The sequence below is a fragment of the Aspergillus bombycis genome (assembly GCF_001792695.1).
Source record: "Aspergillus bombycis strain NRRL26010 chromosome Unknown contig00026, whole genome shotgun sequence".
In the NCBI taxonomy this organism is placed as follows: domain Eukaryota; kingdom Fungi; phylum Ascomycota; class Eurotiomycetes; order Eurotiales; family Aspergillaceae; genus Aspergillus; species Aspergillus bombycis.
Genome location: NW_019170028.1, coordinates 140,732 through 166,100, shown reverse-complemented (window position 1 = coordinate 166,100; position 25,369 = coordinate 140,732). Strand labels below are relative to the sequence as shown.

Below are 25,369 nucleotides of genomic sequence, written 5' to 3'. Positions count from 1 at the left end.
TCACCTTAGTCAGCGCACCACGTGCCTATCCAAAGATAGTACACAGAGTCTAACCATATCAATTTTCCCCCAGATAGTATCAATATATATATTCCCCTTCATCATGGTCTATTATATTCGTTTTCTCAAAACCCCAAGGGCCCAGAAGCAGAAAGCGGGGTCTTTGTCTATTTCGGCGCTTATCTGCATCACCACGGACTTGGGAGATGCGTTTCTAGCTCAGGACGTGGACCTACTCGTATCATTGACTCTCAAGGAATCGGAAAAGGTTCTACACCAGGAGCCATTGAGTTGGAAAGCTGGCAAACGGGAACTTGCTATATTATTGGGGCCTTTCCACCCACAGCTTTCCCAACATGCCATTGTTTTAAGTGTCGCTGCAGCTGATCATCGAAAGCCCCACCCGCCTTCTCCAGACAATCTACTAGGTAACCCCGGTGTTCCTCTAGTGATTTCCGGATGGAGTGCACCTTTTGGTGGGCCAGAGTCTCTGGTAGCCGAGAAACTCGTCGAAAGACGCTTTGGGCCGAAGGGTCACCTGGACCTTAGAATATGGGAAGAAACCGGAAATAGCATTGCCCGTCATATCTGGTGAGGCCTCTCCATTCCGATATCATACCCGTGGCTCTAAGACTAGAAACCAGGGATGCAGCCATTGCATCGGTGATCTATCTCCAGCAGTTAGCTGCTGGAGACTCAGCAATCACAGTACCACTACTTTCAAAACTACTACAACCAGAACGCACTGCGCCTCTTCGTGTCATCGAATTAGGATCAGGATGCGGCATTGTCGGGATAGCATTAGCGCAAGTACTTCCCCAATGCTCTGTCCTACTCACAGACCTGCCAGAGGTCGAAGAAATTATAACGAAAAACATAGCAGTCGCCAAACCGACACCATCCTCCAACCTTGAGTATCGAACTTTAGACTGGGACGAAGAGCTCCCAGAAGACCTTTGTAACGACTCTATCGACTTTGTCCTTGTATCAGACTGTACCTACAATGCCGACAGTTTGCCTGCCCTAATTTCGGTCCTGGACCGTCTCGTTCAGTCGTCACCGGATGCTATCATTCTTGTGGCACTGAAAAGACGACATGAGAGTGAGACCGTTTTCTTTGACTTGATGGAGTCATCAGGACTCGCCAGCCTGCATCATCACAGTATGCAATTGCCCTCACAGCATGACCAGTTTGACCAGATTGAACTGTATTGTTATGGAAACAAGACAAGACATTCAAAGCCCATCGCGACATGAAAGCCCTCCCAGTGCATTAACAATTCGCTTGGCGCAAATGGGTATGAGAGATACTCTCTCGCCCTCCTACTTGCAGATACAAAATGACAGTATGTTTCGTATCCTGACTCTGCCTTCTCGCTTCTCTTTGGGTCCTTTCCACTCTGCCGTAATTGGCTGCGGGGATAATGCGTTCTCGTCATAATTACGACACATCTAATGGCTAACCATGAGGTAGTGATGGCTACTCTTGTAACTGCATATATCTACGTCGAATTTGCGTACATGCACTTACACATCGGCCTTCAGTGTTTGGGCGCCTAGGTATAGACTTACCATGGCAAGGAGACATCGTTTACGAAAGACGTAAAATAACCTCGATAGTATTCGGACTTGTTCTGGAAGATCATCGTTCTATCAACACAAAGCCCCATTAGTCTTTCCACAACTACACGTACTTCACAACCTGAGACTAGGACTTAGTTCCTTGACACAATAGTATCCCCAAATCTATCCAAGTCGTCAAGCTCCATGGTTATTCAGGTATCTCGATGGCTACTACCAGGACGTCCTAACCAGACACATCAACTTCTCAGTTGGTGAGAAATTATTCCTTCGCTTTTTACCTACATAGTGTCGGCCTCCCCCTTCTGACGCCCAGATTTTCGAACTCTGGCTATGAGGCGTATACGGCAGTAATACTTTGATTTGATCGTGCTTCCAGATACCTGACGCCTTGCAATTGTTCCAAATTTTGTGTAAGGAAAAGCGACCTCCTGAGCGGACTGGCCGACGCTTCTGGCTCCCTACTCGGGAAAGAACTTGCTCAAGGGTAGAGTCAAGAGGTATGAAATCCGAATCACTGCTTAAGGAAGTATTTTGAAAGGTATCATAGGCTATACCAGGTAACCTGAGGTAATGCTTGTTTCCTTTGAAAATTTGCTTGCTAGCAGTGAGGCTGTGAGAACGAGACGGAGGCATGACGGGCAACCCATTCCCAGGATACCTCGACTCGTCTGAGTCACTACGAGCAAGCCAGGAACACCTCCTGGAAAAAGCACTGAAGTTCGCTGCCAATGTCACTGCACAGAGAGGCAGGAAGCCCAGACGGACAGAGTCGTTCATTATTCCACGAGATGGTTCGCACGAGGGTATGAACGAAGCCTTGACACAGAGAGCCCACAGATCTGCATATATGCGACATACAATGTAGACATCACCACCCACGATCTCGAATTCGTCCGATCGTCGTTCGTGGTCAAGCAAGGTATACGAGGGATCGATGCAAATCACCAGCGACCCCTCTTGTAGAGCCCATCTCTCCCCGGCATCAAGTCGTATGTCCTTCTGGAATTTTAAGCGCGTGCAAAGACCTGGCTTTACTTGACGATAGGAGCACTCTGATGGGGGAGTATTCGGCAAAGGCTCGTCTGAAGATAAGGGGCGGTCCAGCCAGCTGCTCGCAGTGATTGAAGTTGAGTTGCGCCCCTTCGGCTTGTGGCCATCCCAGTCTAGCTTTGAACGCAATCAATCAGTATGGCATACATGTCACGAGTACAATAATGTCACTCACTAGAAGAGGAACGCCTGCTGATCCTGACACGCTAGCATTGATATCAGCAAGGGCATCCGCCGTGGCAGCTGTCACTTTACAGAAGAGCCCGTGGTTATGGTGCATTGACCAAGGGTTGGACCCACGTTCCTTATCTAAGGCGTCCAGAGTCTCGCGGAGACTATCACTATCGCAAATACACCCTTCCCCAGATTTATGGCACATCTTACAGTCTGCAAAAGCCCTCGCCTGGTCCTCCATCTGAGAGGAACTGGAGACCCAAACCGGAGGCCGATGAAAATAGACGCCATGCCGACGCTTTCGAGTCACAGAGTCTTGTAGGTATTCTGGGTCCGACCAGTCACTAAGGTCTGCGAGTAAATCTTCCGAGGAATCTGAACTTGGCATATCAGCGTAGCGCGCACCGACGGGCATTCGGTTCTTGTCTGCCCATGAGGCCGTGTCAGAGCGGGACACGCTTGTGGATACAGCCATATTATATACTAAATAAGTCACACAGGGAGGAGAAATGCAGTAATATGATGTCTACACCGTAGTAACTTGTAGTTCATTGAATGAGTGAAGGCATTGAGCGTGCTGTTTTCATATGGCTCTGAAGGAAGGCCATGGCTTGTTCACAGCTTCCTCTGCATGTAGACAAACACTAGTAGATGTCCAGGAAGGTGCATTCAACTACTAGTATTACCGTGATTTCTACTAAGAGGTTTAAACTGCCAACAAGGATACCAAGCCCCTTTTCACATTATATGTATATATACTTGAGCCACCCGTCAAATCCTTGGATTACGGGCCAATCGAAAGGGGTTAAAATCCGAACCTCGGCATAAGGGGCTGGCAGATCACCCACCAACCAATGACATGAGGATATAAAAGTGCGGGGGCAGCAAGTCGACGGCAAGTTCCAGACCGGTCACTTCATCTCATTCAACCATATCAAGTCCCTAAGGCGTGCTTGAACGCTACCAAGTTAGACCCCCATGGCTGTACCCCGGATCACATTATATTTGGATGTCGTTAGCCCGTTCGGGTATATCGCATTCCATGTACTGAGGGTATGTGTGCCATTATGACAATATAATGTCCTAAGATCCATTTACACATAAGTTTACATTTGGACGAGCCGGCTGACACTGTTCGAAGAATTCCCCCGTCTTCGCCAAGTGCCATATCACTTATGTCCCGATCTTCCTGGGAGGACTGATGAACGCCTGCGGGAATACGCCTCCCGTAAATATTAAGAGTGAGAGAGATTCTCTGATACTATCTACCTGATCTATACCAAGGCTAACACTACCCGTAATCCAGACAAAGATGCCTGGATCGGAAAGGAACGGCTCCGTTGGGCGCGATACTTCTCCGTTCCCATGGTTGAGAGCACCCCGGAAGGCTTCCCGCCGATGACTTTGGCGACAGAACGCGCGCTCTGTGCCGTCTCGGTGAAGGCGCCGGGGAAGCTTGTCCCGACTATCGAGGCCCTCTATCATTCGTTCTGGGTGCAGGGGAATGCTAAAATCGGACAGGTCGAAGGCTTTACTCCGGTGCTAGAGAGTGTCTTTGGGAAGGATGGGGCTCAGGAAATTCTGCAAGCTGTTCGTGGATTCTGGACTCTCCTTTGGTGGTATATTGTCACATGCTAATTATCAATTCGCAGATGGGCCATGCAGAGGTCAAGGAGCGTTTGAAGGCGAATACAGATCAAGCGTTTAAATCCGGTGCTTTTGGTATTCCATGGTTTGAGTGCACCAATGTTAAGGGCGAGACGGAGGGTTTCTGGGGCATTGACCATCTCGGCCAAGTCGCAGACTTTTTGGGCCTGGATCGCGGTCCAGATAGGGGATTCAAAGCAGTTTTGTAGAGTCGCGTGAAATCGTGGGAGTTCAGGGAGCATATATTATCCACATAGGTGTACCTTTTACTTCATAGTTTGGTCTTTGTCTTTCAATGAAGTTTTTTTTTGCAAGATTGGCGCGACTCATAAAGATGACATATAAGCCTCTATCTTCTCCTTGGTAGGTGAGCATCGCTTCTATGCTTTTCCCGGAGGAACTCGGCAATCTTCTCATTGTCCATGCTATCGATGAGGTCGATCTCGTCCTGACTGGGTGAGGTACCGACTTCTCCAACATAATATTAGTCCATCAAAGTAATCTTGGTGAGAGAATGAACAAACTAACCTTGGGTCTCGTTATTCCTTCCGGTAGCCATCGAGCGAACCTGCTCCCAAACACTCTGAACCGATTCATTGGAGGCGACAGTTGTGAGCTTATTTTTAACCTCGCTGATCGAATTCCCCGCGGCACTGGCGATGCTATTCGTGACATCTGCGAGTGAACCCTCCGAAGCCGTTGAAGAATCATTACGCGGCGCATCACAGGCTTGTCCTTGAATCGTTGCAGTATTGGCTCTAGTAGACGCAGTATGATCTGCAGCTGTAGGATTCACAGTTGGCTCCATGACCAAGATCGTATCCACCTAAACCGATATGTATCAAAAGTTTATCTCTGGTAGACGAGTTCTGCGCAAAGTACACAAGAGGCTATTTGTGATCTACTTGAAGTTTTGAACCCCCATGGTTCCCGCCGATGACATCAACAGGGAGGGATGATATCATTGGAGTCCAGCCCTACAAGGCTGGGCCAGCAAGGAGCCACATGGGTTGCCTGTTTAGGAAACAATCAACCTACGCCCCAAGGCAGCCATATTCAGTCCTTTGTTCTCGATTTGTCCAACCATGGTGTGGAACAGTGAAGTAATGGACGCGCAATGGCATTGACTTCTCGTCGGCGATTGCCATTAATCCGAAATAGGCGGTGGGAGGTGGCAGAACGGCGTGGATGAGTTTTCCCTTTGGGTTAGTGGGTGTCGGTCGCCGGGGGCCGGCTTATTCGGCTGCGAAAGCAGCGCTGAATGCATTCATCCTTTGTTTCAGGGAGCAGCTCAAATCGACAAATGTCAAGGTGATCGAGCTGTCTCCTCCCGCTGTGCAGAGTCAGTCCCGGTCATTGCTTCTTTTCTAGTTCTGGACTAACATGGTCATTAGGTGAGCTCCACGACTACATGACACCTGAAGTCGGGCGGAAGATCGGTATGCCGTTGGATCAGTTCATCGATGAGGCATTCGCAGGGCTCCAGGATGGTAAGGACCAAGTTGTGGTCGGCAGTGTTGCAGAGGAGAAGACGTTCCACGAGGTTCTCAACAAGCGACGGGCTATGTTTTGAGACTTTGTCCAAGCTTTTGGGCTCGGCATAGAATGTTGATATAGTAAACCGACGGGTCTACCAAGTATATACCATATAGAACAGAGAGCTTGGACTCTAGGCCTACCTAGGAACACCGTGCGGACCGGGATCTGTGATCTATAACATTAATACAACGTTTATAGTATAACTAGAATGCATAGTTGCTCTGGGGGTGCTATATGGAAATCTTGTAAGATGACGAGATAGATAGTGAATTATGTTTGTATTCATATTTGTTGGAACAAATCGAATAGCATGAATATTTATGCCTATCGGCTTCTTGCCATTCAAAATAACCAAGCCTGGTGGCAAAGTAATGCCAATCAGTAAAAGCAAGAGTCAGGTATGTTAGGGCTTTTACCAATCGGGAATAGCGGCGCCCGCCGCATTGCCCCTCCGCCGCTTTTTATCGCGGAATCAAACCATTCTTCGTGATCGACCCATACATTCGCTGCTTTCTGTCTACAGTCTTTACCGCGGATGTTATAGATCTATAAACTTGTTTTCCGCATCGCATATACATACTCACCAGAAAATTAGACCCATAGACAAGAACCCCGATCACTTCAACCGACTCATACGGGTATAAAAGCGAGAATGTCCCCGATCCCTATCACTATCGTGACCGGCTTCCTGGGCTCAGGAAAAACCACCCTCCTCCTGAACCTTATCCCCCAACTCCCCCAGAACTACCGTCTGGCCCTTCTGAAGAATGAGTTCGGCGACGTTGCGATCGACTCCCAACTAGCCACAACACAATCCATCTCCGGCGTCCGTGAACTCCTGAACGGGTGCATCTGCTGCAACCTCGTCGGCCAACTCAGTGATGCGCTGAACCAGCTCCGTGAAGAGGTCAAACCGGATCGCATCGTAATCGAGACCAGCGGGAGCGCATTCCCCGCGACGTTAGCGATGGAAGTGAACCGGTTGGAGCGCGAACAGCCGGGCAGCTTTGTGCTGGATGGGGTCATCAGTGTGATCGACGTGGAGAACTGGGAGGGATACGAGGATACATCATATACGGCGAAGTTGCAGGCGAAGTATACGGATTTGATCATCTTCAATAAGTGGGAGAAGGTGTCAGAGAGACGGTTCGATCTTTGCCTGGATCGCGTGGGGGACCTGGAGGTGCAAACTCCGTATGTGAAGTCAGACAAGGGAATGGTGGACAAGGATGTGTTGCTGGGGATTGACGGGGCTTTGTTTGTGAAGGATGATGGGGCTGGGCTTGCCGACGGGCATCATGATCACGACCATAGTCATGGACATAAGCATGATCACCAGTCCGAGGTTGAGGTGCTTTCTGTCACGTTGAAGTCCGCCCAACCTGAGCAGACCGTTGACGTGTCTGCCCTGGAGCAGTTGCTGCTCTCTGCACCCAAGGATGAAGTCTATCGAATTAAAGGTATCATGCGTTGCTCCACACAATCGCCCCCGGCTGAATCGTCGGACGCCCTGGCTGAACCCAGACCCGCTGCGTCCCAGGACGGAACGACCAGGCATTATATCCTCAACTGGGCCTTTGGTCGTTGGACCTTCACGCCCTCCGAAGTTGTTACAAAAACGGCTGACCCAGGCGAGGCTGCTCGCATCACATTCATTTTGGCCCGGTACGAGTCTGGAAAATGGAAGAAGAAGCTGGAAGCCGGTGGCTTGGTCCAAATTGGAGAGGGAAATGAAGGAGCCGAGCTGGTTGTTGAGCGACTGGTCTAGACGACTGTAGTGGCTTCCTCTCTTTTTGTTTTTGAAGTGGAGCTGGCTTCCGCGATGCTGACGACTGTCATTGAACATAATGGTATGGAATTGGGAATGAGTGATGTACATGTATCTGGGGGTGGTGATCATGAACGGGCGTCATAGATAGACCATAAGTTACAAAAAGACAAGAGATAGATATCTAGGTGGATAAAATAGACACGAAATGATGCGCCCTTCGTCTTTATCCAAGGCATTGCAATATGAACAACTAAATCTATACAGATCCAAGAGCTAGAGGGAAGGGAGGGCCGATGAAGGTCTATAACACTATAAACAACTCGATTCAAATCCCGAAATCTACTTCCTCAAACACAGTGTAAACAAAAACTGCAAAATAAGCACAACACGAACAAGTTTCCAAGAAACGGCTCTGCACTGTCCTCCACATTAACAACCCATAACAGAACTGGTGTAGGAACAGAGCCAAAAACAAATATAAAGTACTAGTACTCAAGGAGAGCAGAAGCACCGGCTTCGCTCGAGATGTAGATCACCTCGTGATTGTCGGAGAAGCCGTTGAAACGGGTGGCGCTACACCTAGTATAGGCCCCCATCTCCTCGAAGAACAGCCAGTCACCGACGTCCAACAGACCAGGCAAGGTGATCCGTTTGCTGATAATGTCGATGCCATCACAAGTGGGTCCCCAGATAGAGTAGGCGATGCCACCCGAAGTCGCAGCATTCGGGGCATTCGCACAGGTCAGAATCTGGGCCACCGGATGCTGGTGGTCAAAGATGATATTGGAGAAGTTTCCGTAGACCCCATCGTTCAGATAGATCATGTATGCATCGTTGGCCGAGTCCTCGGGGTCTCGCACGTCGCGACGGGCGATCACATTGGCAGCCAGGGTGAAGGCGGTCGCCACGTAGTAGCGACCGGGCTCCGCGATGACACGGATATGAGGCGGGAAATATGTGTCCAATGCCTCACTCAGGACACCAGCGAACTTTTCAAAGGTGTCCCCGCTAAAGCCGCCACCGACATCCAAGGTGTGCAGTTCGTGACCAATTTCAGTAGCCTGGTCAAACACCATCCGGGCATCTTGGACCGCCTTGATAAAAGCAGTCGGGTCTTCCGCGCCCGACCCGACGTGGAAACTAACGCCAACGACCTTCAGCTCCAGCTGGTGAGCCAATTCCAGAAGTTGGCGAGCGACGTCCAAAGACGCACCAAACTTCATGCTCAGACGGCACAAGCTGGTGGAGTCGTCGGTCAGGATGCGCAGATAGAGCTCCGCATCGGGGAAGCAGGCCTTGATCTTGTACAGCTCGTCGGCATTGTCGAATGTCATCTGTTTCACGCCCATCTGGGCGGCGTAGCGCAGGTAAGACTTCGTCTTGCAGGGCTGCGCGTAGATGATGCGGCTGGGGTCAATGCCCGTGTCAAGAGCCATGTCGATCTCGGCCTTCGATGCACAGTCGAAGCCGTTACCAAGCTTGGCCATCAGGCGAAGAATCTCCGGGTCCGGGTTGCACTTGACCGCTAAGACGCGTGTTAGCCTTGGGTCGTTCATACTCCAAACGCATGGTCGGCAAAATATCTAAACCTACCATAGAAAGGCCTAACGCGGCTCAAGTTCATTTTCCAGCGTAGATGCTGTCGGTAGACCTCGCCCATGTCCGCCACATAGAACGCATCCTCGTCTCCAGGGGCGCAACGGTCGGTGTTGACTTCGCCGGCGCGCTTCTTCAACACGTCCATGACGAGATCCTTGGCCGCCAACCTGGATTGCGAGAGGTCATCCCCTCCATCGTTGCTGATGTGACTCAAATTATGATTATAATTAAAGTCAGATTTGTCTTGACTATGTCTAGTCATGCATATCTCAGCAGGGATACACGCAGTCGGTGCCATAACCATGTGCGCTGCGACGATGCACAAAGGTGAAAAAGAAGAAGATTAAAAAAAAAAAAGTTGAGTTACGCGACTGCGTGTTAAGGAGGGCGAAAACTTTCGCAACCGTAGTTGACTGGACCAAGCCTCCTAGACCCTTCCTCCTCAAGAGGAAGAACCTTCAGAGAAGTCCTATGCGGCAGCTCAAAGGGCGAGGGGATGAATTGGGAGGGCGTCAACGGGTTAATAAATGGCGCGCCGGACGAGAACACACGGGGGGAAACCAGCAGGAGGTGGAATGTTGTTAAGAGTGCCGCGGGGACGTCGAGGATAGACAATTTGACGGAAACGTACGAACGAGGCTCCGAGAGCCGTGGTGAGCTAGAGCCTTTGGAATTGAGGTGATTCCAAAGGCCAGTCGTGGGTGCGACGGAAAGTCAGGTAATAGGCGGAACAGAGTCGGCCTAGAAAATGGGGACCTGATGTAACAGGACCAGAACCAGCGGTCAGCAAGTTTGGAAACGAAGCTCTGACCCTCAACGTGAGTGAGAGATTTAATGACGCGGGGAGAGGAAAGGGGAAGAAAGCCGTGAGGTGCAGAGTTTTTTTCTTGCTTGACGACCGGGGCGTTCGGTGGAAGCGCACTTAGGGCAAAGGGCTCACACCGTCAGGCAGAAATTGGCCGCGGGGAGGGGTAGGGAATTGTTCCAGATCAGGAAGAGACTGAGCGTCGGCAAGGATGATCACGGCATCCTCAAAGGGGGGGGAAGAAATACTCACCTGAAAGGGCAATTGGGGTATGATGGGGAAAGAGATAGAGGGAGCTGAGAGAGTCGAGCAAAGACGAGAGGCTTTTTTTTTATTCGGTCCCCCCAAGCTGAAGAAGGATGATGACTGATGATTGAGTCAAGGTTGGTTCTCGTGGGGGTGCTTACGGCATCTCCCGAAGAAACCTGAAGGGGTATCCATACCGTCCCGTAAGTTTACCGCCGGTGGCCACCGCGGCGTCACACCCTGTATCAAGCTTGGGCCCATCCATGTCGGTTCCTGCTGTTCCAGCTTCGCCCCTGCAGGTCTCGACGTCGTTGAATCCTCCCGGTTGGTGGGATTTGCCTCGATCCATGGGCATCCCCTCCTTTCCTCCCCCAAAGTAAAATTAAAAATAAAAATACAAAATAAATACGTAGAAGACGATTTAACCTTCGACCGGATTTCATGATCAAAGGTGGTTGAATATATCCCTCATTGCCAATCAGAGAGCTTCTGAGCATCAAGTCCGAGTCCGGAATTTAGGCAGACCATCATGGATCTGGGCTGTTTCGCTCATTTTCTTTCTTCATTTGAGTTTCCGTCGATGTCGGGTCAGGAAGCTATGCATATCATGAGGAACGTAATGAACTTTATCACACCGAGAGTTAACCCCTTTCATCCAGGCCTGCATCAATTGTCGAACCCGACATCATGCCTGCGCCTCGGGTATAGAAACGGTTCCGCGTCGTTCTAGATTATATTCCGTGCTCGATCATTGGCTGATCTGGTGGTCCCTCTGAAATGTATTACGGACGGTCAGTCATAACTCGAGGACTAGTGAGTCTTGCACTACGGAGCTTCCTCACGGGAGCTCCATCGGCGAATCCACCCGGAGGGGCACATCGGTGGTCACGTGCTCTGTAGTTCCTTCCATCAGCGAATCTCCCATGACGACTGGTTCAAACCACTCCGAGTAGTAGTAGAACAGACCTCGATCAGTCCACACGGTCGTCCTCCTTGGAGTTACATTGACAATCCGTCCTTCCTGATGTGGTATATCCAACTTTTGAGATCACCGAAAGTGTGAAAATGGTTATTCTATCAAACCTTTTCCATTTCTCGCCAGTCTAGTTTCTTGTTTCTTGTTTGGGGTTTCTTGTATTTTCCCGGTTCAGCTTAGGTGTGACCAGATGTGTACGGCAGATGATCTCACCTCTTGGAAGAATAGAGTCAGTTGTATCTACTACTGGTAGTGCATAACGGTAGCGCTAGAAGAGTGCTTGGTGTGGTACGCGTAGACGACAATGAAGGGGAGAGCTGGTAATCCCACCTTTGAGAATCCTCTACTTCTATCGGCATAGATGTGTTAGGGCGAGAGTAGGGGGGACGGTTTACCGTTTTACCCCCTCAGATGCTCATGTTTACCTCACCTTAAGTGGAGAATTCAAATATTCTTCTAAGCCTGATGATGAGAACACCGCTTTCCACAACACTATTTGGTCTCAACCTATCATGATATAGCTGTATCGGTGGAGTCCCCTCTAACATTGACCGGTGCTTAGAACACGCCGATGCCACTTCGTTGTATGAGGAACAGTGCCCCTAGCCATCCGCCAATTCTATTTTGCATCCATATAAATCTCTAATCATACCGAGATCCCCAGCTATCCCCATGTATCCATTAATGGTATCAATTTGCCCTCGTCACAAGCAGACGCATAAGGACTACCCACAAGCAAGAGTTACAAGAGTTATTAACACAGCGCCACAAAAAGGAAGAAAAACTGCCTAGGGAGCATTTGATTCGGGATGACAAAAGTGGTCTCAATAGCCAAACAACGATGGGTTCCTGATTTCCCTGTACCACGGCTTGGATTGTTCTTCACTAGCTTTCACATACTTTTTTTTTTTGGCAAGGCTTTTCCGGAGTCCGGACATGTACGCATGGGCGCTGGCCGTTGACTCTTTTCAATGAGATACCTTCATTTTTGTCTGTCTTCGGCTGTTGCTCTTGCTCTTCGTCGGCTTCAGAGTATTCGTTAACCACTTCTTCAAACTCCGCACCGGAGTAGGAGAACGGCCAGCGTACATTAACTGTCTCTTGACCAGCTACTTTCTGTCCATCGGCATTGACCGGCTCTTGGGAGAATGCAAATGTCTCGGTTGAGTTCACGGACTCCACTGAAGTCTCTGACGGCACGGACTTAACAGAACTATGTTGCTGTTTTCTTTTCGCCTTACACCATCTCAGAGTAAATACCGTGCGACAAGACATCATGACAGTGACTGATCGAAAGGATGTAGATGATAACCAATGAAGAGGATATACCAAGATAGTAGTGCACGCTGTTGAGTAATACAGTAGTGGTGTGCCATTGCCCGGCTTTATATCTTAGCAGAACGAACTTATATACATGCTGCCAATATCAAATGATCTATTGAATCTCATTGTGAGGGTCAAGTCGTCGTCTCAGATCTATGAAAGGCCTTTGACGAAGGAAATAGTTCTTTACGAGTGCCATACAATAATCCATTAGTGAATCTCGGATAATGTTTCTAAGCGGCTTTATTGTTTATGTGATAGTGTCTTGCAAGCATGAAACCGATGCAGGTGATACTGTCTCTCGGCATTGCTTTTGTGCTGGATTTCGGTCACTGTCGGGACAGAAGATCACAATTAGGGTTCTTTGGCTCAAGATGGTTTTACGTCTGGCAAAACCTGGTGATCTCTTGAAGTGTAAGGGCTGCGTTGTTGCCTTGTCACCGCCGCCGATCAAGGGATGAGACCATCAATGTGCAGTATGGGAGCATATTCTATGAATACCTGCAAGGGGGTACGTATAATAATAGTTGAATTAAACAAAGTAAATATATACTAGAATATGCTGTGAGAAAGGAGCAGTGTGTATCAGGTATCACTTGCGGCCACAATGAACAAAGCAGTCTTAAGAAATGGGGTATATAGAGATGGCCTGAAAAAATGAAAATAGTAAGATAAAAAGAAAAGAAAAATCTTCAAAACAGTACGAAGACCCATCACAGCCAGAGTACCCACCGAACACCAGATATTACTCCTTGGAAAACACCCCGTAACAGCTTGAAAGCCATAACGATCAACCATACCCACCACAATATTCCAACAAGGGCCCATTCGAGCATCACAAATCCAGTACGTCGTATCCAGCGTAACCGGCGATGGCGCCTCCGAATGCCTTTGTCGAGGGTGTCGCTCAGCTGTTTCACTGCGAGAGTACTGGTCGTATTGAGCTGAATGCTCAAATCTTCTGCATCTTGTGCAGCAGCCCGCACACGTGGGTTGAGAGAGTTGTTGACTAGATCTTCAAGTGCGCCAAGGTGAGAGCTCAGAGATGACAATTTAGCACCAGGGTAACCATCCATCGATCGCTGGAAGAGCTCCTCTGACTTCTCAAACCTTTTTACCAAGGCTTGAATGGCGAGATTGAACTCATGCGACCGAGGCACCTCCGGAACTGGCGTGTCGGAGCCAAATGCGCGTCGAAGAAACTCAGGTGGAGGATTTCGTACAGTATGAGCGCGACGAGTGATCTCTCGTGCCTTGATACCTGAAGAGAGAAGGAGCGCACGGGTACGTTCGACTTCTCTTTTTGCCGGGACTCCGGATTCCGTCGAGGTAGAAACACTACGCTCAGAGATACTCCAGCTTCTGGATTGGCTGGAGGGCGTGGAACGTCTTTCATGAGAGGACGGTTCATGTGATGCCTTTGCTTGTGCAAGGCCCGTGATCGGGGGCCGAGTGAGACTGTATGGCACAGATGGATCCTTAATTCGGCCTTTCTTGATCTGTTCTCGGATGGTATGTAGCTCAGGGCCAAAAGTCGGAACCTTCCCAGGTTTCTTGCGGACATCGGGCCGCTTCTGCTGAGATGTCGATAGAGCCTCGTCTCTGCTTCCAGTCTCCCTTGCGCTCTTCATTTCCGACTCTGAAGAAGTCTTTTGGGGACTACCCAAATCAGATCTTCTATGGCCCTCGGGTTGATCGCCCTGGCGGGTGGGAGATGTAAAGGGTAATGGCGCGGATAGGTAATTTTTCCCAGTTGCTTTTTCTGATTCCCTACGAGCCGCCAGACTGTAGTCTTCAGAAAAGGTGGGGAGGCGGCGTAATGAAGCCTTGATATTGGTGGTCTTATCACCTTTCGATTCTTCGGCATCGGTTAGGACAGTCTCATCGTCAGACGTGACGTGTGATTCAAAGGAAGATTGTCGTGAATGGGCCAAGGAATCTTTCTTTAGAATAAGACCACCCATTTTTGACACTTCATTACCAACCTTTTCCGCGATCTTACCAGGGCCTTTGAAGATTCCACGGAGTTTGGACTCATGTTGTGTGAGCCCTTTCCGTGCTTGCTGACTCGACCTTATCCGGCCATCCTGATGCGTAGAGGGAGTTTGATCTAGAAGTGGGCTCGGGTCCAGTCTGCCAATGCGAGGCAAACCCTCTGAGTATTCCGATAAACTGTTGCTACGTAATACCTCTGATTCTGGGGAACTATTGTCCACAGCATCTTTAGGTCGCGAGTTGCTCTTGCTTCTCTCCCGGCGGGGAATAATCGCACGTGGGAACCGTCCTTTCGACGGGGATGGTGACCGGCTTGATGGGGGCGATAAATTTGATGCAATACTCGGAAAGAAAGTGGGTTGAATAGGAGTAAGCGGCACCCTTCCATCGGCTGTCACAGAGGTTGTCAGACGGTCATAGCGGTCATCCACACTTGGCGCTGAGGATATAGATTCTCTCTGTTCTTGGGATTTAGTACGGTCAGAAGCTTTCCAAGATCGTTGGAAACTAGAGCTCTGTGGCGACCTAATTTTCATATCCAGAGAGCTCTCATCTGGTGGGGCAACATATCCTTTTGCTCTGGATGGTTCGGGCCTTAGGGAAGTAGACCTCCTAGGAGATACCATGCTCTCTCCCTGGTATTTCCAATATTGCTTGTCATCCCGGCTTGACGCACTGGAAGAGCTGCTTGATCGCCTTCGTAATTTGTGCCTTCCACCACTGCTGCGAACGATATGAGAGGTGCCTTGGAATCTATGCCGCCGTCTTCCCCGTCCAATCCGTTTGAACTCAGGTGTCAGTCCAGGGTGGGCATCCGATAAAGAAGTGTGTGAGGTCGGCTGGTCCGTGTCTACCGACTCCCGCCTGGATGGAAGCTCTTCTTGAGGGTTCCTAGTTTTGGGTTTGAGGGCATCGGATGGAATCAACATTGCGGCATCGGGGTATAGATTATTTCCATCTTTATCAATAAGCTTGCTTTTATTCTGTATATCCTCAACCCATGCGATATCAGCCAAAAGCTCTGGCGGGGAAATCATCCAATCAGATTTTGGTCTGCGAGCCTTGACGCTGCTTGCACGACTGGTTCGCCTCAGACTGGAGGAAGGAGAGGCTGCTATAATCTCATCATCCTCCGGCTCTTTATGTGACAGGTCCTTCGAGCCTTGGTGGAAAGGTGGGAGCTTCAGGCATTCGAAAGAGCTATGGTCTTGTTGATTGTACTGGCTCTCGATCGAGTCCACCCATTCATGAACTTTTCCGACATTAGTCCAGCCTTCTGCATCCGTATCAATGGGACATCGCTCGCGGAATCTAACTTTGCGGTTTCGAATGGATTGAAGAGGGTTGTACGAGCGACCTGGCGGGGTGTCGCCAGCACCCGCTGGAGTAGAATCTGGGTCTGTGTGTGCCTCGTGCGGTTTAAGGGGAGGGAGCGAAGGAAGTAATCGGAGATATTCTGAGAAGAGCTCGAAATGGCGCCGGGCCTTCTCAGCTCGAGCAAGTGTGCCGTCTGAGAATACGTGTGGCAGGGAGTTTGAATTGGCAGAATCGGGCAGCAGGTTCAAGACCGAAGATGGTGCATGTACAGCTTGATCCATATGTGAGGCGCCCAAACGATTCGAGCGATTATCAACGGGTATCTGAGTAAAGCTGCGGCGCGGATAAGGGCTATCATTTTGACTGCCCAGTGCAATAGGTGCACCCCTTTCATTCAATGAAACAGAAGGCTGTCCTGCCGACGCGGTCCACCTACCCCCCGCAACACGGCCGGAAGGCACTCGACCATGAGCACTTACTCTTCTTGATTCGCTCAAGTTCAATGCGAGATTGACGATCTGTAATGAGTCCCTATCAAGCCCTAGGGGAGCCTCGCTTCCCACTTCCGCAGTTTGGGACGGATGAGGTACTGCATCTTGTTGCGAATGTGACGGGCCAGGGGTTTCTTGAGAAGCTTCTCTCTCCGGGAGCGCTGCTGAAGATTCCTTCGTCGGCTCTTTTTGGCGACTCCAAGGGAATCGCGATCGCTTCTTCGGTACCACAATCTCCGAATCAGGGGGTGTTCCACGCTTCTCCTTTCGCTCCGACTCCGAGTGATGGGCGCGATGATAACTATGCCTGAGACTACTTGATCTGGGCAAGAATGAAGAGTCCAGTAAGAAACCTCCTGAGCTGCGTGTTCGTCGAGATCCTCGGCCTCCCTTATCCCCGTCGCGGGAGCTGCTACCGAGTGTGCTGCCTTCCAGCTCCCCACTCTCTCGCCCTTCACTCATTCGCAAACTCCTTTGTCGGTCAGGTTTGTCGTTGGATTCGAGTCCACGAGAAGAGCGCCACGAGCCGGATCTAAGTGGGTTCTCGTCCACTTTGGGGAGAGGATTTGGTGGCGTAGGCGATGCATCGGTCCTCTGCGACATCAGAGCCAAAGCGGAGTGTTGTTCGGTCCCGGCCGATAGAAAAGGGGGTATGTGACGGTGATCGAAGGACTCATGAGGACCATCAAGGTCAATACCGATGGTCTATCATATTCTATGGAAGGAAACCTGGCCACACGATGAAGTTGAAAGATTTGAAGGCCCCTTTCATCGTCGAGGTAAATAGCGACGATCACTTTTAAGTAAGTTGTACTGTATTATACAGTATATACCCCATACCTTTCCCGGCCGTGAAGACGGATTCCTGTAACGGGTATAGTGCGTCCACTGCGATAGCTGCCTCAGGCAGCAAGCTGATTTTCCATGCTCTACGGAGTACCTAGATGCCTTTTTAAACACTTTCGAGCATGACTGAATGCTAGTCATAAGGATGTTGCTTCACAATTCTCTCTCGCGTTCTTCCCGCTACAAGACACTTATAGAAGTGCGCAACCAGGAATCTCTAGTTCTATTGAATTATGCTATTGGGGAATAGCCGTGGTGGAATATCATGGATTTAGGGTAGAGTAGCACCCATTACTACCCACGCATGCCCTCTTCACTTGCCAACATTACTCTATAATAGTCCCAGCATGTCAGACATGCAGATATAAACTTGACAAGTATCGTTGCATACAAGCCTGTAGACATCACAGTAAGCAGACAAAGGGAAGGTTCTAGCATTGAGGTCTAACGACGCAAGAGAACAACTAGAGGTACAGGTGTTGCGGGTAGGCGGCAAGAAAATTACAGGAAACAAGGAATTGACGTTATTTATTGATCTATTCGACTCTCAAGCACTGAAGACGAGCCTCAGTCTCAATAACCTGCAAAAAAAAATGAGTTAGCTTGGAATTGTTAAAGAGTGACTTCGTGTTTAGGAACCATACCTCCAGAGCTTGCTTCACTTCCAGGACTCTGCGCACATCTCCGAGCCAATCCTTACTCAAAATCTTGGCCCACCCCTTCAAGCTGTTCATCTCGCGTGCAGCAGCATCAAGGTCGCCCTCTTCCAAGAGACTTTCAGTCCGAACAAGAACACTCTCAACATCATCGCTATGGGCGACAGGGTCCTTCTTGAACATGACCTTGCTCAAGACGAGGCTGGCAGCGTGGCTAGCAATACCCGCATCCTCAGGCAGAAGGCTTGCCTTGCGAACCTCATCGGCGACGCGGCGGAAACGTTCAATGATCTGAGACTTTGAGGGAATGCCACGCTGATATGCTGTAGGGTTGATGGATGCAATCGCAGCTTCAACCACAGGGTCATCGGCAGCCAGTTCCTTCACGGCAACGAGCTCTCGAACAAACGGACGGGGGGCAGAAGAGCGCTCAAGGACGGAGCGGACTGCATCCACAGCGACTTGAAGTTGCTGGGTCTTCAGGTTGGTATCAATCACATCCTTCCAACTGCTAGTAAGCTTTTCCAGCTCGCTAACGTTGGCGGTCAGTTCGTTAAGCTTGCTAAGACGGCCCTCGCGCTCTCGCTCGACGAGATCCTTCACTTCGTGGAGGTACTTGCGGTTGAGCTCAATGGCTTGTTCAACCAATTCATTCTGGAGACGCTGTTCAGCAACTTCTTGGGCTCTCTGAAGTTCCGTCTGGATCTTCTCTTGATAAGCAAAAGCCAATTTCTCCCGCTCCGACTCAAACTCTTCCCGGAATTGAGCAGCATCAGCCGCGCGCGATTCCTCAAACCGGCGAATGAGCTCGCGAGCAGACTCGTCGAAGGTGGCATGGGCTTTGGTGATCTCCTCCTGCGCTGCGCGACGGGCCTCTTCTCTTACTGCGATGATCTTCTCCCCAATCTTCTGGAGCTCCTCCTTGGCTTTGGCGACGGGCGTAGAGTACTTGCCAGAGTTCTCATCGGCACTAATAACAGTGATAATGTCGTTGAAAGTCTTCACCAACTCTTGCACAATGGCTTCATCTCCCTCATTGACCTGAGCGAATTCTAAGGTTGTCACGGCAGGCAGTGCTGGTTGTCTAGGTTCCTCAGCATTCTTATCACTGCTCTTGGGTGCCTGGTCCTTAGCGGCTTTGTCACTTTTAGCCTTCTCAACGGCGGCGGTCTTATGTTCAGGCTTAGCACTCTCGGTCTTGATTTGCGCTTCGTCACCCTTGACAGCACTCATATGGGGGCCTTTTTGGGAAAGATCGCTTCCAGTACCCTGCTCCTCCGCAGCCTTCGAGGTAAGCCCACTCTCTCTTGGGATTGTAACCTTCTTACTCTCATCCGTGTGTCCAGAGATGCGGGCCTGGCCCTTCAGAGTGTTCGGGAAACGACGATAGAAATCACGTTCCTCGAAGTAAAGAACAGCCTCTTCACCATATGGGATGTATTCCGTGAAGAAGTCATGGAAGTTGTCAGACTTCAAGGCAAGGAAGACACCTCCACCGTAGGCGAAACCAGATGTGAGAATCAGGTAGAGAAGGAATCTTCGGAAACGTCCCGTTTTACGAACCGGGGCGGGTGGGGGCGGTGGAGGAGTCTGAGAATCTGCGCATACTTTAGCATCGGAGGAGTCGATGTATTCAATTGACGATGGGAATCGAACCTTGCTCACTAGGCGATGACTTAGGAACAGTCTCGGGGGGGATGGGTGTTTCGGATGACGGGGAGACAGGGGTAGGGGCGCCGGTAGGAGGCTTAGCATCGGCAAAGAATCTCTGGATGGATAGAAAAATGCAAGTCAGTTTGTGTCATAAAAGGCAAGAATGGCATCGTCATACCTGACCAGAGAGCCGGCTACTTGCCCCAGCTCTAGACAGCCATTGCGAGGCCGTCCGTTGACGAACGGAAGACAACAGCAGCTGCCGACCCGGTGCAACAGAAGAGCGCAGCATGACGAGCCGCACTACTGTGAAGTAAACGCTGAAGGCGGGTTTTGTTGAAGGGGTGATGTTGGCGAGAGTGAAAACGCGGACCGGAATTGGGATGATGCTTTTACGAACCGCTCCGATCGTGCACCGCCGCAGAGCCTGTGGCTGGTGACCTCGGGAACCTTCGCACCGCCCACAGGAGTTGTCCGGGGCAGAATGTTCTCCGACTGTAAAGACCTACTTCGTGCTTCAACCCGCTACGTACCGATTGACATGAAGAAAAAGGAGGACACATGGTTATGAGCTTCCCGTAAAGTATTTCAAGAGAAAGTTATTATATAGGAATAGCATACGGACGATTTCACGACGACCGGAAATAAGGGGAAGAGATGTAGGATGAATTCAGCCCAACAGGAAGACATGGATACAGACGCCGGGAACAATAAAGCTGAAACAAACAAGGGCAACTAAGGTGTAAAGGAAAAGCACAAAGCGCAGGCACAGTCCTGCTGCATAATGTCTAGAAAGCCAGATCCAACTAGACCCTTGCACGATATCCGACTCCCTTCTCACTTAGTAGCTACACAGTCGAATATCAGGGCCGAAAATAATGAAAGAGAAATGGTGACTGAGATCAGAGAAGCCATCGCGTTTGGCCACACAACGACGACTGAAATCTCACAAAATTCCAGTGGGTCATATCCATGATCATCATGATACCGATAAAAAAAATTAGGCATTCTGGCTTAAGTTATTGGCGGCAATCCATAGAGTCACCCGGCGTAGCGACTCATAGTTAACCTTGAAGACGTGCACCTTCCGTATCTAAAAATAATTGCAAAGACGGGGGGGAAAGAATGCGAATATGAGATACAACGGGACAAGAGTGATAGCTTGCGATTAAATTTAGCATTGGCAGGAGTTGGCCCCCTGAGTGCCGGGGGCCTCTGGGCGCAAGTCCACACCCGGACGGGGGTTTGTGCGCAAGTTTCGAGGTCCGGCTTGATCGAGAGGAAGTTTCTTCGCAATTGCTGTAAAAAGTTCCCGTACATTTGAGGAAGTCTTCGCTGATGTCTCAAAGAAAAGCAGACCAGCCTCACGTGCATAGGCCTCGGCATCTGCGGTTGGGATAGCCCTCTTGTCTGGGTTTTCTGTGACAAGGTCGAGCTTATTACCCGCAAGGGCGATGACAATGTTTTCGTTTGCTTGACGTTGTAACTCTTTCACCCACGACTTGGCCTTATCCAGCGACGACTATACGACGATTGCTATGTTAGTATTTCATTGGTTCAAACAACAAAAACCAAGAGTCATGGTCGGGGTCGTACAGCTTGTGTGATATCGTAAACAACCACTGCGCAGTTGGCATTTCTGTAGTACATCGGGGCTAGCGATTTGTATCTCTCCTGGCCGGCGGTATCCCATATTTCGAACTTGACCGTCGTGCTTTCATCCAGAGATATGGTTTGTGTTAAGAAGGCAGCGCCGATTGTCGACTCCCGGTAGTCATCGAATTGATCCTATGACAAGTAAGCGACATCCGCAACCCCCAGCTAAGACCGGATATCTAGGGCATCGGAATGGATTCATTAGCTCTAAACCTACCTTGACAAATCTCAATACTAGCGAACTCTGTAATGAAAGACGTCAGCGACCGTCAAAATAGCGAAAGAGAATAGGCTAACCTTTCCAACAGCGGATTCTCCTATGAAGTGGGGGAGACGATGTGTCAGTTACTCTACAACTGGTAACTTAGTAGGAGGGTATTTATTGAAATGGCTAACCAAGCAAGACCAGTTTGAACTGAGCGAATCTGGCACCAGGACGGGCGCCTGCTGCGGCTCTGGAGGCCATGATGTCTATGGTCGGAAGAGCAACTTTTTATGTAGAGCACCGGTAAGTAAAAATCGCACAGGGGTGGATCGTGAGAATAAATAGCGCTAGAGGTGGAAGATTTCTTTAGACGGGGAGGTGGACTGAAGACGGGATCGGATGCTGGGAGGAGGTTTAATGGCGGCCTGGCTGGTAAAGGTAAGGTAGATGACGAAGGGATTCAGCCACACCTGGCCCAAGCCGACTGGCCGTTCTGCGGGGCGGTGTGGCGGCTTGGCTTGACCTATGTTGGCGGCAATTGGCAGGTATTATTATCACCACATGCTGCGTTCAGAGTTACAATACACAACACCCTAGGCTTCCTGAGAGATCGTCATTCCTGCTCCTGACAATCCATCTCTCTGCCTGAACCTTCTTTTCTTTCCTTCCCGAGTTTTAACCATGCGGTGATATTACATCCATCCACCCCACGTTCTTTATTTAGTTCTCATATTCATATTCCTTCCTATCTACTTCTTCGGTATTGTTATCATCTCTCATTACCCACCCCTGTTTAGATAGTGAGCTGTCGCCAACAATGGCTACTACTCTCCTTCCGTTCCGCGATATCAACCTCCACGCCTCCTCCTCTCATTACGCTTTTACCTCGCCCTCTTCACCGAATGCTCCCACGCTTGTTGTTGATCGCCCAACAGGCGACTTACGGCTACACGATGGCACCCTTCCTGGTGCTAAGCGCATTTCCAGTATCGCCGGTATACTGGGTATGATCAAGTTGAAGCTGGGTATGTCTGGTTGCGAACCTCGGCTAGTGGCCTGACTCTAATATTTGAATCTTGCAGACAAATATATCATCGTGATCACTAAAGCCCTGCCTATGGGTCGACTACGCGGACACATGGTCTACAAAGTAGCAGCTACTGAGTTCTTACCCCTTCGTGAGCGCCCGCTACATGACAACGATGAGGACACGTATTTGGCGCTGCTAAAAGAGCTCCTCCGCACGGGGCCGATGTATTTTTCTTATGCCTTGGACCTCACCAACAGTTTCCAGCGTCAGTCGCAAAGCGATGCTAGCCTTCCAATGTGGAAGCGAGCTGATGATCGGTTCTTTTGGAACCGCTTCATTCAATCGGATCTCATAGACTTTAGCCTCGGAGGGCACGATACAACGAGTGTACGCTATGGACCCCAGCCCGGGGTTGACCCTTATATTCTCCCCGTCATGTATGGAATGTTACGCATCACTCCTGCAAAGGTTAAGTCGACTACGTTTACATTTGCTCTCATTACGAGAAGATCTAGACACCGTGCTGGGACAAGATACTTCTCACGTGGTATCGATGAACAGGGCCACGTTTCGAATTACAACGAAACCGAGCAGATTGTGATCCTGAATGATGCGACTGGTGGGCTATCGGGGTTTGCTGGAGGGCAGTCCATGAAAGAAAAACCCGGAGATTCGGGTCGGGACCTTCAGGTCATGGCTTATGTGCAGACCCGCGGGAGTGTCCCCGTATATTGGGCCGAAGTCAACAATCTCAAGTATACCCCCAAACTTCAGGTTCGTGGGGTGGAAACAGCTGTCGATGCCGCACGAAAGCATTTTGCTGAGCAAATCCGGTTGTATGGAGAAAACTACTTGGTTAACCTTGTAAACCAGAAAGGGAGAGAGGAGCGAGTCAAGGATGCATATGAGCAGCTCGTACGCATTTTGGTCTCTCCATCGACCGAGAATACCGAGGTCGACGCAGTATCATCCGAGAAGATACATGCCTTGGAACCCGGTCAAAGGCAAAAGGAATTGGACCGTCTCCACTACGTCTACTTCGATTTCCACAACGAAACAAAGGGGCTGCAATGGCACCGCGCAGAATTGCTGATGGATCGTTTAATTGACGGTCTTACGCGAGGCGGTTATTTCCGTGGTGTAGAGGATCCTGGCGTGCCTGGTGGACAGCTGGATATGCGATCTTCACAAACCAGCGTTGTTCGTACCAACTGCATGGACTGCTTGGATCGAACGAACGTAGTGCAGAGTATGCTTGGACGCTGGGCTGTAACACGCCAGCTCACTGACGCTGGGGTCCTACGTCAAGGTGAAGCTGCAAATGATGACCGGGACTTTGAGGATCTTTTCCGTAACATCTGGGCCGATAATGCAGACGTCGTCTCTAAATCGTACTCCGGCACCGGGGCACTCAAGACAGATTTCACCCGTACTGGCAAGCGTACTCGCGCTGGCATGCTGCAAGACTTGAACAATTCCATCACGCGATACGTGAAAAATAACCTCTTGGATGGCCCCAGGCAAGATGGATTTGATGTCTTCTTGGGCACCTACCTTCCTCCAAATTCCACCCTTGGCAACCTTCAACTTTTCCTAGACCGCCGACCTCTCATGATCCAGTCCATCCCTTATATCCTTGCTGCTGGTGTCTTCATGGTTCTAATTTCCATATTTACGAGGCGATTGCCTGACGCTGCCGTGTGGCCTTTGCGTCTGTTCGTCATATTCTGGCTGGTAGTTTCTGCCTGGTGCGCGCGCTTTATACTCGGGCACGGGATGCTTTACGTAAGTTCTTTGAAAACTGATTCTCTACTTGCTCCATGCTAATAAATTGCAGGTGAACTGGCCCAAATTGAATACACCAGCTGCTGGATCCGAAGGATATCAAGATGCGATGATCAAGGCCCGATCGGATCCTATCATTGGGCAATTTCTTCCTTCCAGAAGGCACCAGAGGGGCTATAGCAATGCTCGACTTGGCTTTCTGGAAGAAGGGAAAACTAGGATCGAATAGTTTCTTACTCAGGCTGCTGTCATTGCCGAGTTCTTTTACATGCGAAATGGTACGTGTCCGGTACACACTTTCGTCCTTACCTACTTCGATGTTGCGGGTTGTAAAAAGTACCACCCCTATATGTGCTGTCTTCTAGTCTCTCCTTGTTTTCTCTTTAGTGGATTCATATATTTGCAAGTAACCTTCCTGGCCTTAGTCGCTCGGGTTTCCTTTAACCGTATAGATTTTTATTTCTGTCCTTATCTTGTTTTACCTTTTCTCTCTGCTGCTTCTTTCGCCTTCTTCCTCTTGTTCATTTCACCTTGCAGGACTGCTCTTTGCATGTACTTTTTAAAGCTTTACATCGCGGAAAGTGATGATGATAGAAGTCGCCATATTACTGAAATCATATAAATACATAGGAAAATGGGATCTTTAAGAGTTAGGAAGCTACTAGGTAGTGTCACCTTAGGCATTCACTACTAAGTATTAGCTGGATTCTGGACGCCCGTCTCTTACTAATGACCACGATGGTTTAACAGCCCAGTCGAACAGAATGGCTCGGATTGTCGAATGTACTCGTGCGATCAACGCGCGGCATCAAGATCACATAACTGTAAAATACTAGTAGTATAAATCTAATGAGCCAGACTATCGGGAACTAGTTAATATACAAGCTTACTACCTTTGACCAGGGCAGCCTTGGCTCCATCACTTCGCTTACCATGTACAATTGTCCGTCCGTCATCATGTATCATGATGTATTGCTGATGGTTACGAAAAAAGAGGCACAAACTAAAATGGTATTTAGCT

At 49.7% G+C, this 25,369-nt stretch overlaps 11 protein-coding genes across 11 annotated transcripts; 5 read left to right on the top strand and 6 right to left on the bottom strand.

Annotated features, from left to right (window-relative positions):
* Nucleotides 1-103: 103 nt before the first annotated feature.
* ABOM_003689 (protein N-lysine methyltransferase family protein) lies at nucleotides 104-1,560 on the top strand (the record flags this gene model as incomplete). Its single annotated transcript, XM_022530819.1, has 3 exons — nucleotides 104-591; nucleotides 645-1,162; nucleotides 1,475-1,560. 3 exons carry the CDS (start codon nucleotides 104-106, stop codon nucleotides 1,558-1,560), a joined length of 1,092 nt encoding a protein of 363 aa, XP_022390847.1.
* Nucleotides 1,561-1,771: 211 nt separating this feature from the next.
* Nucleotides 1,772-3,283, bottom strand: ABOM_003688 (uncharacterized protein; the record flags this gene model as incomplete). The annotated part of the gene is made up of 3 exons (XM_022530818.1): nucleotides 1,772-1,807; nucleotides 1,867-2,751; nucleotides 2,810-3,283. 3 exons carry the CDS (start codon nucleotides 3,281-3,283, stop codon nucleotides 1,772-1,774), a joined length of 1,395 nt encoding a protein of 464 aa, XP_022390846.1.
* Nucleotides 3,284-3,786: 503 nt separating this feature from the next.
* ABOM_003687 (putative 2-hydroxychromene-2-carboxylate isomerase) lies at nucleotides 3,787-4,664 on the top strand (the record flags this gene model as incomplete). Its single annotated transcript, XM_022530817.1, has 4 exons — nucleotides 3,787-3,861; nucleotides 3,950-4,049; nucleotides 4,115-4,398; nucleotides 4,461-4,664. 4 exons carry the CDS (start codon nucleotides 3,787-3,789, stop codon nucleotides 4,662-4,664), a joined length of 663 nt encoding a protein of 220 aa, XP_022390845.1.
* Nucleotides 4,665-4,804: 140 nt separating this feature from the next.
* ABOM_003686 (uncharacterized protein) lies at nucleotides 4,805-5,263 on the bottom strand (the record flags this gene model as incomplete). The annotated part of the gene is made up of 2 exons (XM_022530816.1): nucleotides 4,805-4,923; nucleotides 4,984-5,263. The coding sequence occupies 2 exons, from the start codon at nucleotides 5,261-5,263 to the stop codon at nucleotides 4,805-4,807; spliced, it is 399 nt and encodes a 132-aa protein (XP_022390844.1).
* A 380-nt stretch (nucleotides 5,264-5,643) lies between these two features.
* On the top strand, nucleotides 5,644-6,028 carry ABOM_003685 (oxidoreductase; the record flags this gene model as incomplete). The annotated part of the gene is made up of 2 exons (XM_022530815.1): nucleotides 5,644-5,797; nucleotides 5,850-6,028. 2 exons carry the CDS (start codon nucleotides 5,644-5,646, stop codon nucleotides 6,026-6,028), a joined length of 333 nt encoding a protein of 110 aa, XP_022390843.1.
* Nucleotides 6,029-6,646: 618 nt separating this feature from the next.
* On the top strand, nucleotides 6,647-7,762 carry ABOM_003684 (GTP-binding protein; the record flags this gene model as incomplete). Its single annotated transcript, XM_022530814.1, has 1 exon — nucleotides 6,647-7,762. One exon carries the CDS (start codon nucleotides 6,647-6,649, stop codon nucleotides 7,760-7,762), a length of 1,116 nt encoding a protein of 371 aa, XP_022390842.1.
* Nucleotides 7,763-8,250: 488 nt separating this feature from the next.
* ABOM_003683 (type III PLP-dependent enzyme) lies at nucleotides 8,251-9,668 on the bottom strand (the record flags this gene model as incomplete). The annotated part of the gene is made up of 2 exons (XM_022530813.1): nucleotides 8,251-9,290; nucleotides 9,359-9,668. The coding sequence occupies 2 exons, from the start codon at nucleotides 9,666-9,668 to the stop codon at nucleotides 8,251-8,253; spliced, it is 1,350 nt and encodes a 449-aa protein (XP_022390841.1).
* Nucleotides 9,669-13,427: 3,759 nt separating this feature from the next.
* Nucleotides 13,428-17,120, bottom strand: ABOM_003682 (uncharacterized protein; the record flags this gene model as incomplete). The annotated part of the gene is made up of 1 exon (XM_022530812.1): nucleotides 13,428-17,120. One exon carries the CDS (start codon nucleotides 17,118-17,120, stop codon nucleotides 13,428-13,430), a length of 3,693 nt encoding a protein of 1,230 aa, XP_022390840.1.
* A 779-nt stretch (nucleotides 17,121-17,899) lies between these two features.
* Nucleotides 17,900-19,964, bottom strand: ABOM_003681 (mitochondrion protein; the record flags this gene model as incomplete). The annotated part of the gene is made up of 4 exons (XM_022530811.1): nucleotides 17,900-17,944; nucleotides 18,008-19,617; nucleotides 19,676-19,787; nucleotides 19,851-19,964. 4 exons carry the CDS (start codon nucleotides 19,962-19,964, stop codon nucleotides 17,900-17,902), a joined length of 1,881 nt encoding a protein of 626 aa, XP_022390839.1.
* An 882-nt stretch (nucleotides 19,965-20,846) lies between these two features.
* ABOM_003680 (Rab family GTPase) lies at nucleotides 20,847-21,794 on the bottom strand (the record flags this gene model as incomplete). The annotated part of the gene is made up of 5 exons (XM_022530810.1): nucleotides 20,847-21,194; nucleotides 21,269-21,460; nucleotides 21,546-21,572; nucleotides 21,626-21,645; nucleotides 21,725-21,794. The coding sequence occupies 5 exons, from the start codon at nucleotides 21,792-21,794 to the stop codon at nucleotides 20,847-20,849; spliced, it is 657 nt and encodes a 218-aa protein (XP_022390838.1).
* Nucleotides 21,795-22,350: 556 nt separating this feature from the next.
* Nucleotides 22,351-24,577, top strand: ABOM_003679 (putative phosphoinositide phosphatase (Sac1); the record flags this gene model as incomplete). Its single annotated transcript, XM_022530809.1, has 3 exons — nucleotides 22,351-22,558; nucleotides 22,616-24,348; nucleotides 24,401-24,577. 3 exons carry the CDS (start codon nucleotides 22,351-22,353, stop codon nucleotides 24,575-24,577), a joined length of 2,118 nt encoding a protein of 705 aa, XP_022390753.1.
* Nucleotides 24,578-25,369: the final 792 nt, after the last annotated feature.